This window comes from Cupressus sempervirens, chromosome 10 (assembly GCF_028749045.1).
Source record: "Cupressus sempervirens isolate cs-2001-9-10 chromosome 10, ASM2874904v1, whole genome shotgun sequence".
In the NCBI taxonomy this organism is placed as follows: domain Eukaryota; kingdom Viridiplantae; phylum Streptophyta; class Pinopsida; order Cupressales; family Cupressaceae; genus Cupressus; species Cupressus sempervirens.
In genome coordinates, this window is record NC_143127.1 from 75417145 (window position 1) to 75437274 (window position 20130).

The 20130-nt window shown below is 37.1% G+C and overlaps 1 protein-coding gene across 6 annotated transcripts in view; it reads left to right on the plus strand.

Moving 5' to 3' along the window:
- Positions 1 to 20130, plus strand: part of LOC149532657 (DNA (cytosine-5)-methyltransferase CMT3-like) — a 323016-nt gene that overhangs the window by 206958 nt on the left and 95928 nt on the right. For all 6 annotated transcript variants that reach the window (XM_089807362.1, XM_089807358.1, XM_089807363.1 and 3 more), the window contains 3 exons: positions 13714 to 13782; positions 13891 to 13977; positions 14115 to 14202. In XM_089807362.1, coding sequence (XP_089663488.1) covers positions 13714 to 13782; positions 13891 to 13977; positions 14115 to 14202 — 244 coding nt within the window. The remainder of the gene's footprint in view (positions 1 to 13713; positions 13783 to 13890; positions 13978 to 14114; positions 14203 to 20130) is intronic.

Sequence of the window (20130 nt, forward strand, 5' to 3'; positions counted from 1 at the left end):
ATACCAACATGCAACCATGAATTACAAACTGATATGATAAAACCAAAAACTCTTATAAATCCCTAAACAATGATATTGCCTTTTACAACCGCAATAAAACACCCGAAAACTAAACGTTATTGTATTATACAACAGCAATATAATAACCAATGCATAGAAAACCAATCCTAAATATAGAATTCCACAGTCGGATTGGAATGAGAGGAAAAGAACCTGTAAGCTCAATGAGACACCTGTGATGATATCTCCAAAGGCAATGGGATTGCGTCCACTGCCTGCCTGCATGAGGGGCTATGTCCTCACACGGGCTGAAAGCTGAAGTTTTCTGAAACTCTCCAAGAGAGAAAACTGAACTGAATAGCAAAATCAAAAACATGCCAAAGGAAGGAGCCTCTTGCCTTTTTATTCTCGTAACGATGCCCCTTCGAATTCCTTTCTAGATTTTGTCTTATCTGTCCTCGTTCTTTTGTGACCACAAAGAATATTAATTTGACCTCTAATAATAAATTTGTGGCTTACATATCAAATTTAATATTATAAATTCGTTCCCTCTTAATAATTCTAATGTCCCCAAAGAAGGGACATTACATGGAAGCATTGTTAGAAAAGAATTGGGTATGAATCTTGAATCACCGTGAGTGAGGCCCTAGCGACTGCATATCAAGATACACACATTAGACATGCATGAGCTATTGGATAATCTTTAAAACATTAAACATTTTATCTTAATTAAAGTCCATACCTTTAATGGTTTATGGTTGACTTTTTCATCACTTCAATATAATACATATTTATGTACGTGCACATAGATATAAAAATAAGGTGACACTATAGTATTATTTATAAAAGATTATATCTATTAAAATACACATTTAAATGTGTGTACACCATGAATAGATAAGAAGATAAAATAATCTTCCAGGTGAAACATGTATTTAGATATACATAATAGGCACAACCTTGGATAAACATTAAATATGATGCCATCTTAATAAAATATATGTGCAAGTAAAAATATATATGTTTATAAATTATCCTTTTGATTAGCAACCTTTGAGTTCTCTTCTATATTTATTGATTTCCTTATAAGAGGTGGAAATATACACTTGGCATATGTTATCGATGATGCAAGAAGACAATTCTTCTTCTTTTTAAAAACTGCTCAAGAGTTATGGCTTCTTGGAAGCCTTTGATATTTTAAAATGCCTCCTTATTTATGGAAGTTGGGAGAGGCCAAAGATATATTCTTTTCCCACGATTTCACCTCTAGTCTCCTATGTTATTTCCTTATATCACCCTTTTGTTGCAAGTGATTAAGAGCGGTCATAATTCATATTCGCTCTGAGTTTTGCATTCGGATTGCTCATGTCTAAAGAACTGGCTCCTTAGAATCAAGCTAAGGCTCAAGTCTTCTATTTCAGAACAGGTTATGTGGTCAAACTTCCATTTTCAGATTGCTATATATTCTTAAACTATTTTCGAATTTATAGTAGAAAGGAATGTGTCCATGAAAATTCCGTACATTACTTTTGAATTGCAAAATTGAATGGATATTCAATGAGTCTAATCTCTCTATGTTGAATCAAGACCAAATGTACATGACATGTTCATACATCTTTGTTTTGCTGAAGTATATTAGAATCAAATTATTTTTCCTTGCAAGCCCATTAAGATCATTATTCAAGTTCTAGAGACTGTGATATGACATACTGAAATATGTAATATTCTTACACCAGCTGAGTTTTAGCAGAAAGAGTTGGATGTTTACCTCACGGGTAAAATAAATGAATGCATACAGACAATAAAACACTAACAACAGAACTCTTTAGATTATTCACATATGCCAAAACATTACATTATGCTTGATAAGATGAATTACAATGATCCCAGACGAGGTATAAATACTATTCGCCGAACCTTCCTGAAGGAGTTCGTCGGCCACAAATATTATGTCCACTACAAACTATTTACCCGTCGATTACAGAATACAAAAACACCGACGACAATCAGATTCGGTTGACACAATTTCTACGGACAACATCATCCCCCCCAAAAGAAAAAGTTGTCTCCGGATGACAATTACAAAATATATTAACGGACTTATTACAACAAGATAAATCTGCTTCTGACACATCACTTCCACCTTCGTCGCGTGCCTGTAGCCTCTGCTAACACAATATTGCCTTCTTAATGAAGCTGACCTTGATAGCCACCTGTGCTACTTCTCTGTGTTCCACTCCTCGAAACCCTGAGCCAAGTGTCGTTGCACTGCCTCCAACTGGATGATCAGCTCCTCTTGAGCTCTCTACGCATCCACCAAGACAGCGTCTCGACCAACACCTACTCCTAGTGCCTCTGGTACACAAACACTCTATGCCTGCAGCAACTTCAAGTCTTCTCAACTGGTCACACTTCCCACAACTGATATCCACAACGATTGGGGGTCCAGGGGGCCACGCCCCTAGCGGGGTCGAGGGGCAATGCCCCCGCGGGGTCCTGCAGCAACGCCCCAGGTGCTCGCAATACAGGGAGGGTCCTCGCCACTAAGACTAAATTAACACTCTGAAACTCACACAAAACTGCATGGAACACACCATTTCTATCATTTTCTGTCGATTCCACACTCTTTCTGGCAACCACTAATGCTTCCCCTTCCCTTTGGCATCATCTACTACTCATTCCGAATGATTTGAATCTGTCGTCGATTTTTTTTTTTTATTATTAATTTTAAAATATAGCACCTTAATTTTGCCTCAAGGTGTTGCCGTTCTACAACAACAACGACGAGGGAATCATTTGATCATTCTGCAACAGTGATGACGACAACATCTTCTTGGCACAATAGGATCCGTTGATTGCATGAGGTACATCTTGCCCGTCCAACGTCCTCAACTTTATCACTCGATTGTCGCCGACCTCCCAGATTTTATATGGTCCAAACCATCTTGCCTTAAACCCTTCCTATTTGATTTCATTCTGACCATCGTAGTTGAGTACTAACTGCCCCGGCTGAAACCTGTTGAGTTTGTCATGCCACGCCTTATGTCTGTTTTGTGTCATTTCTGTCGCCCACTGTGCCTTCGGTCATTGTGCATCTAGCTTATTTCTTTGCTGTCGGCACCCATCAAGTAATTTTGTGGTGCAATGCATTCTTTTCTTCTTGTGCAGTCCGTTCACTGTGTACCGGACAGTGGAAATTTTTTTTTTTCTGGGTTTGTATTGTATGTCCTTCCCTTCTTCAACCGTAACCTCCTTTGCGTCATCTACTTCTCTGTATTCCTTCGGACACTGATTTTCCTCTTTTTTCTCACCTTCGTCAACCCTTAGCATATTACAACTCGAAAAGAGTTTGTAGTCTTCTATTTGCCAGTGGTAAAGGCCATTCACCGAGTCTAGGTCGTCGTCATTCGATCCTCCTAGTGTCAATACTCCTTCACTCCTTCATCCGGTTCCATTCTCCTCTTTCCTTCGTCGTCACTTTCGCCTTCACCTTCTGAATCTGACAATGCTACCTCCTCACCTACCATTTGTTTGTGCAAGTCAATTATGAATCTTTTGCCTCCGCGCTCCATTAATAGGGTATTTCATTTCCAATCATGTTTTACTTTTGCTTGCACCAACCAATTCTGTCTCAAAATAGCATCATATCCTTTTCTTCTCAATGGATTGACCACGAAGTCTAATAAAAATGGCTGCGTTCCAATAGTTACCAGTTGTGCCCTCAAGGTTCCCAATGGCTTGATCCCGTGCTGGTCTGCCGTGAGCAACTGGAATGTAGGTCGCCACAACGTCAGCTTTCCCAACTTCTTCCAGGTATCCTCTGGTAATACATTCATGCCGGACCCTCCGTCAACAATTGTGTCTGTCAAAACATGTCCCAAAATCCCCATCTTGACAACTATCGGGTGCCTTCCAGTTGTGAGTGCTAGCAACATTGGGTCTGTTGTCATTACTTCCCTACTGTCCCTTCATGTGTCCTCTGTTGCTTTTGAAAACGGTGTATGATTCAGAATGGCCTTCCATAACTGGGGCATTGTGAGAAGGTCACTTATCTTGACCGGTACCTCCGTTTGTAAGATCTGTCGTACGATGTTTTGTTCCACGGAGTTCCTTGCCAAGATGTTGGTGATGTCTTTCAACTGAGATGTCTCTGCGGACGATGCCTTTTCAATTTCCACCCGCACTTCCCCCAATTTTCTCTTTTCTTCCGACAGGTACGGGTACACCTTCGCTTGCCTCCGTGTAATTGCTAGTTTCTCCTCTTCATCTATGCCGACAATGATCAAATTTACTCCAAACTTTGGGCACTTAGCATCTTCATGGTCGCCAGGTCCGCACCATCTGCATAATAATTTCGATGTGTTTGCCATTGTACAATCCCGCGCAAAATGACCCCACAAATTACATGTTCAGCATTGAACAATCGGCTGTCCGTTTGCATCATACTGGATTTGACTTCGGTTGCCATTATTATTATTGTTCGCATTGTTATTGTTATTTTGCTCTCTGCTATTATTCCTGTACCCACCCGGAGTGGCACCATCAATGTTTGCATTTTCGTTCCCTCCTGATGTGGAAGTTGCCTGTGTAAGAAGCACATGGGGAGATCCTCTAGTTTTCATGTTAAAGGAGCATTCCTTTGTTGAATGGCCAATGATCTGACAAATGTCACAAAATTGGTTCTTTGGACAGGATCCTTTAGTATGACCGTCGGTTTTACACTCTGTGCACCACATCTCACTGCTCTTTGTCTCCTGCATATTTTTAAACTCTTTCATCATGCGGATCATGCCCTTCTGTAGGGCGCGGACCTTCTTGCTACTGCCTTCATCATCGCTGCTATCTTCTTCGAAAGGCTCGTCGTCATCAGAATCAGAGGAGCTAGTCTTCTTCTTCTTCTTCGTCTTCTACTCGCTTTCCAAGTTCAATGCTCTATTATAAGCTTCTGTGTATGACGACAGTGGCACGATTTTGATTTTCTTCTGCAACTTTGGGCGTAGACCTTCCACAAACCATCTTTTTTGAAGTCCGTCCGCCAGGTTATTTTCCATTTTGTTTATCAAGTCTTTTAATCTCCTGGTGTAGACACGGACAGTTTCATCCTTCCCCTGCTTAGTATTGAAGATCTCGCCAACAATTTCATTATCATCGCGCAATAGCTGAAATTCTGAGAGAAACTCATTTTTAATGTTATTCCAACTATCTAGCTTCTGTGGATCTGTACTAGTAAACCAGTCAATTGCCACACCCCGTAGGATGGCTGAAAATTGCCTCATCTAGTCATCTTCATCAGTTATCCCATTTTCCTTCTAGATCGTTTCACATGTTTTGCAATGTCGAATAGGGTCGGCTGTATCATCGCCATCAAACTTCGGCAGCTTTTCTTTGGGTCCCGCCATCACAACTGGATTTGGTAAACAGGCATTGCAGGGTCCTGTAACACTGGTGTTGTTTACTCCTACACCGTGGCTTTGGACTCCCACACCAGTGGTCTGCACTCCCGCACCGGCAGAGTGGTCTCCCACATTGGCGGACTGTTCTCCCACACTGAGGGACTATTCTCCCACATTGGCAGTCTGCAATCCCACACCGGCAAACTGTTCTCCCACACCGGCGGTCTGCAATCCCACACCGGCGGACTGTTCTCCCACACCGGCGAACTGTTCTCCCACACCGGTGGTCTACACTCCCACACCGGCGAACTCAATAGTTGTGAACCTTGGTGAAGAAGGGTCTTCTAAAGTTGTCCTCGACGGAAGTATATCCCGAACGAAGAGTTCACTCCACGCTCTTGCTCTGTCGGCACTCCGAGCCGTGCGAGTCGATGCTCTTTAGTCGGATTCTCTTCTCTCAGCGAACACAAATTCAAAAACTCCTCTCGTGCTTCTTCCACCAATTCCACCCGCTGCTGAGTTTTTTCCAATAATTCTTTCGTGCTCTGGTTTTCGTCAGCAATCTTTTGGAATCTCCTTCAACGTTCGGCTTGCTGTCCCAGAATTAAATTTTTTTGCGCAGTACGGATTCCATCTTTTCCCTTGACCTTATTTCGATCTTTATTAAGCTGATTTGGCATTAATCTTCATTCCTTCCACCTTCCAAGTTCATAAGGCAACGATACCAAATGTTTACCGTACGGGTAAAATAAATGACTGCATATAGAGAATGAAACACAAACAACATAACTCTTTAGATTATTCGCATATGCCAGAACATTACATTATGCTTGATAAGATGAATTACAATGATCCCAGACAGGGTATAAATACTATCCACCAAACCTTCCCGAAGGAGTCCGTCGGCCACAAATATTATGTCCGCTACAAACTATTTACCCATCGGCTACAGAATACAAAAACACCGACGACAATCAAGTCAGTTGACACAGTTTGTAAAATAAATGAATGCATACAGACAATGAAACACAAACAACATAACTCTTTAGATTATTCGCATATGCCAAAACATTACATTATGCTTGATAAGATGAATTACAATGATCCCAGACGGGGTATAAATACTATCCGTTGAACCTTCCTGAAGGAGTCCGTTAGCCACAAACATTATGTCTGCTACAAACTAATTACCCGTCGGCTACAGAATACAAAAACACCAACAAAAATCAAGTCGGCTGACACAGTTTCTACCGACGACATTGGATTACTCTAAGATTTAAACACCTAGGACTCACCGGGTTGTATGGCCAAGGAAGAGGGTGAAGAGGTGAGAGAAAGTCTTGCAAGAACAAGTAAAACAAAATAAGAATTGATTCAGCAAATTTATTACCTTTAAAGAATCATTTAATAGCTCATGAATGTCCAATTGATTCTTTGTTGTCAAGTTGAGTGGTGTGATTAAGTACTAGGATGCTCAGTGGCTGACAAGGTGTTCCATGTCTATTCCAGGTAGAGAGGGTCTTTCTAGTTAGAGAAAGTGTGAGGATAAGTTTACAGTCCGTGGTTGGGTGGTTAAGCCCTTGACAAATGTTTCCCCTCTCCACAAGATGTCAGGACTTGCATCACACAAATATAAGTTAAGCATTCAAACATTATTTGGTAACAGGTATTTTATTTTTATGATGTTTATTCAAGTAGAAGATAAAATGGATTGAGTTATATCACCATTTTTTGTTATTCCTTAAAATGAAAGCAAATCTTATCATCAATGTAATTGGCAACCAGTTAGATCGGTTGATCTTCCAAATGGACATGGAATATATCTATATACAAGAGATAGGTTTATCTGATGGATTGATATTTCAGTCTTCCATTTATTTGAATAATGAATATGAATGTATTTTTGTAACTGAATGTTTTTGCCTAAATGATACAATGGTATGTGAAGCCCTAAATGATCCAATGGTAATAGATGCCCTAATTGATACAGTGGTAAGTGATACCCTAAATGATCCAATGGTATTTGATGCCCTAGATGATATGTTGGTATTTTTCATTACGATAAAGTAGTATGGCTATATGTTCCTTAAGAGGTATTTTATGGACTAACCTGGATTTTGCAGAAGCATCCCTAGATGGTTTTCGGATTTGAATTCTATGATATGTAGATTTTAACTTCCTTGGTAAATTCATTGATGGTATCTTCAATTGTTAGTTATGAGATTTCCGTTTAAGTGATTGTAACCGTTAATCTCATTCACATGAACATAACTGATTTAACTATCTCCCAATGAATATGAAGTAATAACTGTATTTCTTTGATATGTTAGTTGTTAGTTAAGATGTGGGAAAAGTGAATGTTACAAAAGAAAATATAGTCTAGGTTCTAAGAATGAGAGAAAATGTTGATGATGGGGTAAGTCTTTAATCAATCCTTGCACCTCCAAATCAACTAGGCATAGGAGGGTGCTAGCTTCTAAGGATGCAAGAATGATGTCAATATTCATCCAAATACCCTATGAAGGCAAAATCAAATGAACATCTCAAATAGAAGTTAAATACTTGCAATTTTGACCCTAACCTTACCTTGCACTATTCCTTAGAATTAGCAAGCTCCATAAGGTATGCACACTTCCTTCACAATTAATCAGCATTCAACAATAACTTCCACTCATCTACTCTTAACATGAGATGAAATTTAGTCTAAGTGACAGATTGGAGAAATTATGCAATATTTCAAAGCAACATTAAGTATTTCATCATGAAGACCAATAATGAATCATATTTTACTTTGGTAGCATTATGGAAACAATTGCAAGTCTCTACGCCTATGCCACTTCTACTACTAGCTAGCTCTTCTAATATCTAACCCTTTAAAAATGAGAAGGCCTAGACCTTTTATAGTTGCTCACTTACAATGAAGGACCATGATTGATTCATGACCACGGGCCAAGATTTATCCCTGCAAACCTTAGTTAGGGTTTCCACCCTATCAACCAATTATATGAAGGCACCACCTTCTGGGCCAGTAAAAAAATTACAATGCTTTTGAGAGCCAATGAAAACATTGTTCACTTGGTATAATTTGATTAAATTTTAGAATTTCCTGATTGGTAGAAGACAAGTGGGGTCAACCTCAACATCCTTATCTCATAGATTTGATCAATTTGTGGCGATGACAAAATAACTCTTGATACTAAACATTTTCAAGGCTTCGATTGTGATGGCATACTTTCAATGCTTCATCTTCTCAAATTTTCTCCATTTTCCGTTCAAGTTTTCTTATTGTCATGATTTGAACGTGATTGTACTTGCAAGCTTGATATTTCTTTAGATGTCGTAACCTTGATCCTCTTGGTAATGAAGTTCTTCATTTAGCTAGACCCTTCAAAACAAACTTGGATTTTCAATGGAAATTCAAGTTAATGAAAATTTCTTCCACTTAGAGATTTTGATTTCTCTCTTTCTTTTAGAAGTCTGCAAGCATCTTCTTTCTTGAAGTCTTGAACTTGACCTTGCCATCATCTCCTCAACTTCCTAGATTCTCCTTTGACAATTTATTTTTGCAAAAAAGAGAGAAAAAAGCATCAAGTTCTTGAAATAATGAAATGAATGAAATTTATAATTTCATGAAATGAAATCACATAACATAATATAAAAAGGATTCTCTCAAGTTCAATATCAAGTTTCTCTATCCTCTTGCAATTCAAAACAATCTTGATCATACAACTTGATATGAACATACTCAAAATCTGGTAAAATACTTGAGTTTCAATACATAACCTTCTTAGATTTTTTTTTTTCTCATTGTTCAGCTCTTATTTTTTAAGGTATTGTCTTTTATGTACGAAATTGATGTCATTTGAAATTTGGAATTAATGAAATTGTTTCCTTTACAAGATAGCTTGCTGCCTTGGGGAACCATTGCGCCTCGTGTGAAAAGATCTTGGTGTCCAAAACATGAAGAAAGGAAGGGATTTTGGCATAATCTATTTGTCTTACGTGTCTTTAATTAGCTCACGAGTTCCTCAAAATTGTTCCTCGTGAACTTCAAGAGTTTTTCATTTTTCAACAATTGGACTCACTAGGGAGTTATCATTTTCTTTACATGATGTATTCCTTATTTTTTGGATCTGACTTCATTATTTTGATCTCTTCATTTTGGAGCTTTTCTTGCACTCTTGGTCATATGATTCCTCTATATATCCTTCTTTAGCCTCTCTATCTATCTTGTTATCTTGAAATCTGAGCTAACACTCCATTCATCTAGGGATATTTGGATAAGTTTCTCCAATTCTTAATTCCTTCAAAAGAATACAATCTCAATGCAGTCAATACCTAAATGTTTGGGCCAATTTGTTTCTATGTTTTCTTTCTCCCTCTTCTTCTAATGTTGACTACACAGATGGATTTCCTGCTTAGTTAGCAAGGTCTTGATAGACTTCGTCAAAGAGTGGTATGTGTCTAGCCAACTTTTGCCACTTTCCCTTTGTATTTTCTTTAGTCTAAGTGTTCCTTCCCTTTTGACTATGACTTTGGTTCACTTTTTGGATTTTACTTCTTGGAGGGCTTTGTCTTCTATGAGGAACTCATCAATTCTTTGGTGATTCTTCTCAATCACTCTTGTTCTCTTAGTGAAAGAGATCTTATTGATGCTTCTATCACTTTTGACTGCTTGGTAGATATATCCTATGAATGGGCATTCATTTTGGAAAGGAACATCTCGTACAAGTGTTACTATCCTCATCTTATGATCAGTTCCTTTCTTTCTATCTTTGTAGTATTTGTCACCTTTGTTGCTCCTAATTCTCTTTTTGTTTGAAGCTCTACAGGATGATAAAATGGCATGCTATAAAGAGCTTGGCAGTCTTTGTAGCAGATCATCAATGTATTTTTTAATAGTTGTCTCAAATGGTTTCTTGATGGTCCTCTCTACTAATAGCTTTCCTTCAAGTGTGTTTCTTAACTAAAATGTCCCACAACTTGTTAAATTTATTAGCATCATATGAAATTTTATGTGTTTGATTTTGCTCATTATCATACTGCAATTTCTAATCTGAAGTATTTATACTAACACCTTAATGGTCTAGAACTCTGCGTTGATGATTGGCTTCATACCAAAAGTTCTCTAACAGTTTTCAGCTTGTCTATCACGAAGAAAAGTCGTCTCCACCGACTCCTTATTTGTTGGATCTGACTTTATTGTTTTGATCTCTGCATTTTGGAGCTTTTCTTACACTCTTGGTCACGTATGATTCCTCTATATATCCTTCTTTAGCCTCTCTTTCTATCTAGTTATCTTGAAATTTGTGCTACACTCCATTCATCTAGGGATATTTGGATAAGTTTTTCCAATTCTTAATTTCTTCAAAATGAATAGAATCTCAATGCAGTCTATACCTAATGTTTGGGCCAATTTGTTTCTACGTTTTCTTTCTTCCTCTTCTTCTAATGTTGACTACACAGATGGATTTCCTGCTTGGTTAGCAAGGTCTTGATAGACTTTGTCAAGGAGTGGTATGTGTCTAGCCTGCTTTTGCCACTTTCCCTTTGTATTTTCTTTAGTTTTAAGTTTTCCTTCCCTTTTGACTACGACTTTGGTTCACTTTTTGGATTTTACTTCTTGGAGGGCTTTGTCTTCTATGAGGAACTCATCAATTCTTTGGCAATTCTTCTCAATCACCCTTGTTCTCTTAGTGAAAGAGATCTTATTGATGCTTCTATCACTTTTTGACTGCTTGGTAGATATATCCTATGAATGGGCATTCATTTTGGAAAGGAACATCTCGTACAAGTGTTACTATCCTCATCTTATGATCAGTTCCTTTCTTTATATCTTCGTAGTATTTGTCATTGTTGTTGCTCCTAATTCTCTTTTTGTTTGAAGCTCTATGTCATGTCCCCTTCTCTGCACTAGTGATATGGTGCCAGGTTAATCTATCTCCACATCCACATAGATTAATGACATTAACTATCAGGATGCCTACCAGTCACGTCGGAGATTTTTATCTTAAGTACTCCAGTTATTATATAAAAGTGTGTGGATAAAGTTACTTTATGTTATGAAGTCATTTATTTTATAAAGTGACTTAAGTGACTACAGGACGAAAATGTTGTTTTATCCCACATCCCTTATTTCAATGTTTTTCCCTCACTTCGAGGCTATAAAAGAAGGGACCTTGCATTGGGATTCACACCAAGAATTTATGAACTCAAATATTTTGAAGTTTTGGTTGCTTTGATCATGATGTGACTGGGCAAACTCTGAGGATGAAATCCCTCGAGTTGTTGAGGAAAATTGGACTTCACCCCAATCCTTCCTCTTGGAAAATTAACAATACAAAGCAGAAATTGGCAAGTTGAGATGAACTACAAGTAAGTGCATTCTGGTTTTTTCCACAGTGGAATATAATAAGGCATTTAGAGTATATCAGATTTAACAGTGGGTAGTCGGCTGAGGAGGAATGTTCAGACTTAATGCCGTAGGTGGAAGAAGTTAACATTTCTGAAAGATTACATACCTTATATGGATATTGTATGGGCAGATTGCAATCACAGGTTGAGAGTATTGAGTGAGGGGTCACGAAACCCAAGGCAAGCTCACATTTAAGTCTTTTGGAAGTGTCCGAGTGGGGTCATTTCCAGTCGGATACGATAGACATGTCCACCAAGAACGGCACAGGCTGAGGATCACGGGGTGAGCTTGGCACAATCCATGAAATCTGCATATGGTACAGTCTGTGTTATACTCTCCACGGGTGAAAGCCGATTCTTACCCTCAGTGCTATACCCCCCCATGGTTTGAGATTATATTGCTGCCGACAACAGGTTGGATGGGAATCAGAAAGGTCATCCGGGTTGTGTGCGTGGAGCAGACCAAAACACTTTCATGGCATTCTCTTAAACACGGGTTTGTGCATTTCTCCTTCCCTTTGTAATTCAAGCTGACTGTTATTTCACATCTGCAAATTTGTAATAAACTTATCAATTACCAGTCCTGAATATGAGTACTTAGTCTTCAAAACATCTGCAAATGGTTTGAGATAACTCCAGATTTCAGCATTTTGGTTCTTGTCTGTATACATATTCATGCTGCATGATTGTATTTTCTGTCTCCATTTGCAATATATGGTTTTTAGTTGGAAGATTACATTGAGGATTATAATGAGCTGTATGCTCCCTGATTTTCTTTTTAAAAAAAGTTAACAACTACAGTGGTTCCTTCCTTATTCAGCTGTATGCATGCCAACTGTTTGGGAAAATGTCTTGGACAGAAAACATAACAAATTTCTAAATATCTAAGGAAGAATATTACACTACAGGATGATAAATGGCATGCTATAAAGAGCTTGGCAGTCTTTGTAGTAGATCATCAATGTATTTTTTAATGGTTAGAGTGTCTTAAATGGTTTCTTGATGGTCCTCTCTCCTAATAGCTTTCCTTCAAGTGTGTTTCTTAACTAAAATTTCCCACAACTTGTTAAATTTATTAGCATCATATGAAATTTTATGTGTTTGATTTTTCTCATTATCATGCTGCCATTTCTAATCTGAAGTATTTGTACTAACACCTTAATGGTCTAGAACTCTGCGTTGATGATTGGCTTCATACCAAAAGCTCTCTAACAGGTGTCAGCTTGTCTATCATGAAGAAAAGTCGTCTCCACCGATGCTTGGCTATTTGTCTTCTAATGGGCCTAGCGAAGAGTTATTACAGGGTGCAAATTTACTCATTTGGTAACCGCAATAGTGAGCTGGAGATGTTTCGGAAGGCAACTGTCTTTGCTTCAGTGCTTGGAATTATGTAGCAACATAGATTCTTTATCACTCGTGCTTGCTGGCTGCATTTAATATAGTCATAGCTGATGATCGGGTTCTTTTTAATGGTAATATCAATAAAAATTAAAGGAAAATATCAAAATATCAATAAAATTTGAATGAACAAATATATAAAATGGAAAATGGATGTGAATCTATGAACTATGTGATCTACAAGAAATCAAAATAGAAATTTGCTGAAACATTGAAACTGAGATTGAGAAGAACAAAATTTCATTTTTAGAAATTCCAAAAATGTTTTTTTAAAAAGAATTATCAGAATATCCAAAAATCAAGGAGGCCTGACAACATATCTGTCGAAATAGTGATTTCCGGGAGCAAAGCTCCTATAATAAGCCTATTGGCTAAATTACCGATACCTTGTCTCCATTAAATCTTTCATCCTGAAATAAGCAGGTGATATTGTACACCCTTTTGAGTAATATTTTCTGATTTGTTTGTGGGACCAATTAATTGAATTTGGGAGGAATTTTGTTTGCAGAATCTTCCACCATTTCCTTTGCCAACACACGATGTTGTTGTCAAGGGTAGCTTTCCTGTTAGCTGGGAGGTAAGGACTGTCTACATTGAACTTTTGAATTTACAATAGTTTGACCATGTTGCTGTTATGAAAAAATACGTAATGTTAAAATCTGCATTATCTTCTTTCTTGTATCAGCATAATGCTGTCGCATATGAGGAAATGGATAAGCCACAACTGCATGAAGCATTAATTCTAACTGATGCTATATCAGACCTGCCACCTGTAAGAGATAGTTGTTGGTGTCATTTTCAGAGCATTGAAATTATTTTTTAAAAGAGATTGGCTCGATACTTCTTTGTTGCATTGATGTTTCTCATGTAGTTGCAGTTAAAAATTGTTCAGAGTCTTGGATGAGACAGGTCAAAAATTCTGAAGACAGGGACGAGATGCCATATAATAGGTCATGCCACTCCAATTTTCAGCATCTTATGAGATTGCCAAAGGAAGGTAAGATGAGACAAGAAACATAGCAAACCTCAATATTGCTTTTCACATTAACTGACATATTTTCCATCAATCATAATGTTGTGTCATTTTCCTGCTACTTGGATATGCACATAAAAAAGTTTTAAAATTCTGGTACACTCTATAGTTACTAGGCTTAATTGCCATGTGGTTCTTTATAAGAAATTAGCATTTGAAATGTAAACATTGTCAGCGAACTCCAATCCTGTTAAAATATTTATAGTATGTATTATCATATGTGTTTTGTCTAGTTTCATGTTCTCCCAGCCAAACATAACTTACCTATTGAAAACAAGAATTTACTGTTAAGATACGAATGTGTAAATAGATCTGATAAGATATATGAATCATCAGTGAATTTTTGATATAACTTTTAAAAAGTAATGGGTATATGTGTCTGATATTACTTTTCAATGTAATATGTATGTTTGTATGTATTGGAACTTTTCACAGTAAACAAGCCAAAGTAAATATCCAATGCTTATCATTAGGTAATGATATTTATCTTAATTAATCAGCTTTTGGGTACACCATATTATACCCTCTTGTTTTATGTAATGATGATTCATTGTCGTAATATAGGGCCATCAAGAGAAATTTGTAATTATATGTTACCAGTTCGAGTTCAGTTCAAGTTCGAAGCTCGATAATCGGTTCACAAGTTCATCGAAATTTTGGAAAGGGGTTTGGGTTCATTAATACAAAAACACACACACACACATATATAGATATACATACACATATTTATGAAGTACGAGTTAAAATTGGAATGTAGCATAGTAGCATAAACACATCTAAATAACAAAAACACCATAAATTTGTAATCATAGTGATGATACAATCATATACTTATAGTTCAAGTAACAAGTTCAAAATCAAAAATACAAAACATAAAAAATAAACCATAGCATCAAGTTCAAGTATCATTGTTTCATATTCATTGTTCAACTAATGGAAGAAAAATCTATTACTATTCTAAGTTCTTCAATCTTCCTCATCTTTTTCATACTCATCTCCTTCATCTTCTTCTTCATCTTCATCTTCTTCTTCTTTGGTATTAGTTGAGCTAAGTCCAATGGGATCAGCAGCAGAAGAAACAATGATATTGACATCAAAGTCATCAAAATTATCTAGTGGAAGCAATCCAAGTCCACAACCTCTGCACCTACATCCCACTTCTTTGTCTTCCCTTATTTGTATTCTTTACTCTTGTGCAAAACAAGGCACATGTTGTAGTGCACAAATACCAAGTTCTCTAACTTTTTTTATTGCAACCTATTGCGCTTCATCAAGTAGCTGAAAGAATAGGTGCTCCAATTTCTTTCTAATGCAGAGGAACTAGCAACCTATGAAGAAAACACATGGTAAATAGTAAAAGAAATAATTCAATTTTATAGAAAAATTAAAATTATTTTCCAGTCATGATTCTTTTGAAGATAAAGTGAGCTAATTTTTTTAAGTAAAACTTACTTGTGATATAAATTTGATTGCAAGGGCTGCAATGTTTGGAATCTTTGGCCATGGAGGTGCCACTAACTATGAACATCCTTCCTAAACTAATGGTGAAAATCATTGTTACTTAGACCTCTAGCATTCACAAACTCTATGAACTCATCTTGGTTACATCTCTCATATTATCATTACGAAAGAGTCTTCTAAACATTGCCCGGTACCCGTCAGACACTTCTATATCTCTATAGGGTGACAACCTTCCTGGTAGACTACAGTATTGAGAGCTATAGTATTTGGGTGTCAAGGCATGGGCAAGCAAATGTAGTGGAGTGGTCATTTTGTTCCATTTCAACAATATTTGCTTGCTATTGTTTGAAGTTCTCTTGCAGATCTTGCTCCTTGTCATTTATAATTTGCTTAATCTTCTCAAGCATTGAGTCCATGCCATCATAGATCTCTCCAAGGCAAGGCCTATCCATGTCAGTGCACCTAAGCATCCTCATAATGGGCTCGGTGATCTTAAGGAGATATTGCACACGTTCCCACCATGAGTCAGCCAATACCCTTTCCTTTATTGTGTTTGCCCTATCAGTATTTTCTTGCTTCCATACACCCCAATTGTGGCTGATTACCATACCTTGAAGTGCCTCTTCCACTTGCACGAGTCATCTCAAGATGATTATATGTGATGCAAAACAGGTCCCAACAACTTGTGACATAAATTAGAGAAAAAAACATAGCTATCAGATACATATTTTAGAAAAGTATTGTCAAATATTTAATATTAAATTACTAACTTGAGTTCAAGTTCATTTACCTTCAGTAGCTCCAATTTTGAGTAGTTTTTGAAAAGAGATTGAGTCATGTGGTGGTTTGTGACAAACATTTGGATGTTCTCAGCCTCTTCATATACTATTAACTTAATATGGTTTTTAATCTTTTGTAGCATAAGATTGAGTGAATGGACTGCACAAGGTGTCAAAAACATACGCTGATATCACTCTTCATCTAACAAACCAGAAGCTCTACAAATCTTTGTGTTGTTTGTTATGACTTAGACAATGTTTCTAGCACCCACTTGTTCAATAGCCTCAACTAGAATACTAGCAATAAATGACCCATCTTTCTAACAATCCACTGCTTTTAGAAACATTGACCCTTTAGCGGACACCGCAAGGACATTAATTAGGGGATGGTTTTTGGAATTCTTCTGCCTAACAAAAACAATTGTCACCTCTGTCTCAACCTAAGAGTCCTTTACGTGCTTCAATTGATCTTCAATCAGCTAGATATCTTGATCCAACAAGGTGGTGCGTACTTTCTCAAACCTAGGGCCACAATACCCTTTTGGAGCTTCATTGACGCCCCTCAACATGTCCTTTCAAAATGGAGAGCCAACAACATTAGAGGACAACCCATTTGCATACAAGCATCTTCCCACCTTAATGTTAGCAATTTCTGGATTCTTAGTTTGAAAAGTAGTTTCTAGTGATCCTTTTCTTTGGTAAGTGGGTACAGATCGAGTCTCAAATTTTGTCGCAGTACTGAAAAAGGGGTGGTTGTGTACCATAACATCTTGGGGGGGGGGGGGGGGGGGGATCATTGCATTCCCTTTGATCTTTTCTTACTTATATTGCTATTGAGTTTGGTTTCCCTATGTCCTCTCTCTTTTGCTACCTAACGCTTTTCAATATATTTTAACATGGTTTCATTTAGTATAGGGTCACCTTTTTGGCCTGGGCATTTCTTGACTCCTCTTCTAGTATATCCACACAAATGTCCTACCACACGATACTAAGAACTATTTCTTTCTACACAACCCCAACATCTCCAACAAAATGCACCACCTCTTAGAAGGGTTTTTTTAATATCTAGGTACTTGCATAGAGGAGAATCAAAGTGCGGCTCTATTCTTTGTTCGGTATTGGCTATTGATGAAAAGGAAGATGTCATTCCGGTTCCTTTTCCTATGGTAAGAAATTAGATACATGTTCATTTCATAATTTGTATGCAAGAAAATGAATTTTTTTGAAAAAAATGGAAAGATCATATGAAGAAAGAGAAATAGAAAAATTAAAAACACTAGAACAAAAACAAAAGGAAAAGGACCAACCATTTCAAGCATGCAAATATGTAGGAATGAGGCACAAAGACTTGAACAACACCCACAAATCAATCTTCAAACTCCTTGCACAACCAGATTCTTGCTCAACAACTTATATGCACTTCCTTAAGACAAAATAACTTGCTTGAAAACATAAAATGACAATGAGAAGTGGCCAAAGCAATTCATAACAACCTTTTAGGGTTTTGGATGCCAAATAATTATTAAATTTTGCAAAAAATCATGTTTTTAGCCATCCGTAGGGCCTAATAAACAATAGGATCGAACTTGGTTTGAATTTCCCAGCTTGATTCACGTGAGTTTGAACTGGTTTCAAACCCCATCGTACTCGCAAGCCAAAAATGTAACCCTGCCCGAACCAGAGTTTGCATCAGACCTGAACTTCAACCCAATTTGAGTTTTTGTTGGTTCGACGGGGCAAGGGGGAGGGGGGGGTGCCAGGGGAGGTACCATGGTAACTTAGATATAATTGCATTGAGAGACCATCTCATAGCTGAAGTTTCTCTCTATGATTAACATAACTCTAATGCAAGTGAAGTATCTTTTAAAGATTCTAATCTTAATTAGGTAGTAGGCCCTTATAGATGGAATTTTGTGTCCCTTGTTTTATACCCATTATACAGTAGTACAACTCAGTGCTTTTCTATGTAGATGTGCCTATAAATACTTGCATAAGGATTAGCAATACAAAGTAATTAGTTAATGAGAAGTAGAAAAACAAAGATCATATTTTATAGAGGACGTCAATCTCTGTAAACAATATACACTACAAGCATGAATCCAATTTGCATATGTGAAGTTACAATTATATAGGCATGAATAAGCTTATATTAAATGAATTGGAAATATTTTTCAAATACTTAAGACTAAAAATCAACAAATTAGAAACTGTCCATTTTTTCCTAAATAGATAACATCCTAACAACTAACCTTAACTTTTGAATTTACCATTTGCCTTTTACATAGGAGCAATTCTCAAAAAAATAAAAATCCTATCCTATAGCCTTTGAGTCCTCATCATTCTTCCAAACAATAATGTGGTTGGACTCCTATGCACTTAAAACAGAGGGAAATTTTTGAGACAACTGATGATGAGAGATCCAATTGCTTGGCAACAAGGTCGTAAGTGGTAGAACTATGTCATGTTTGATATGGTTTAGAATGAGGAGATATCCCAATATTTTTGAAATATAAATAGATAGGGAAGGAAGGAACATACCTTATCAGTGTACATAATCTGTATTTTCGGAGTCTAGAAATAATGATATGATAGATGAAGTTGTTAGTGTAGTTTTTTATTTTTCCTATTTTGCTAGGTTTTTCCTACACTTATAATAATCTCGCTTAGGTTAATAAAGCATGTCTTATTAGGTGAATGGTTGTGAGGTGTCACCTTCCTACATGTGAGCATCCATTAACTATCATGGGAAGATACTTTGCTATCTTTAGTCCGATAGATGGTTGCTCCTCATTGGTTGGTGTTGCCACCTCCTCCCTCTTCCTAGCCTATATAAGCATGCTACCTGGCTTGTATTTGCATCTTTTGTTTTTGCATCCTCTTAATGCTATTTTGCTTCCAGCATTTGCATTACTCTCTTGGAGACTAACTCTATGATGCTATTTTGATTTTGTATCATTTGTATTCATAGTTTAGATATTTATTCTTTGCACTAGTTTTTTGGGTTATTAATCTTATCAGATTCTAACATGGTATCAAAGCTTTTCTATGTGCAAGAGTAGATTTTAGTTTCCTTATTTGAGAGATTTGGGGGGGGGGGCTAATAAAATTTATTGTAGTTTTTTGAAAAACGAAGTATGCTCTTCTCTTGCATCTTTGGATGATCTTGAGAATCAGAAAAGTTTTGACAAAAACGGTTTTCTCTGGGGTTTCAATCTCAAATCTGATAACCAACTTGCATATTTGGAGTTTTCAATCAGTTTTGCAGGTTCCAGCATGCCATTGATGGACTTAGGAAGCTGATCCAGCATTTGCATGTCATATTATGGTTGCTAGGGTCGTTTTTTGATTTTTGGAGCCATTTTTTACTGTTAAAGGCGTCTAATTTACACTACAGAAACATCTTTTGTACATCAGAAAGAAAAACGCTTTCTGGGTTTTGTTCGCAGCCCTGAAAAACCATCTAGGTATCTTTTAGATTTTGCATACAAGCTGTATATTTTTCAGAATCGAGTATGCAAAGCTACAGCCATACCCCTCTCCATTGGCAGTCGCAGATTTGAACGCAGTTTTCAAATGTCTCGTTCTTGCTCATACGGACTCCGATTTTGATGATTCTTGTTATGAACTTGGCTATTTTTTTGTGCTCTATCCA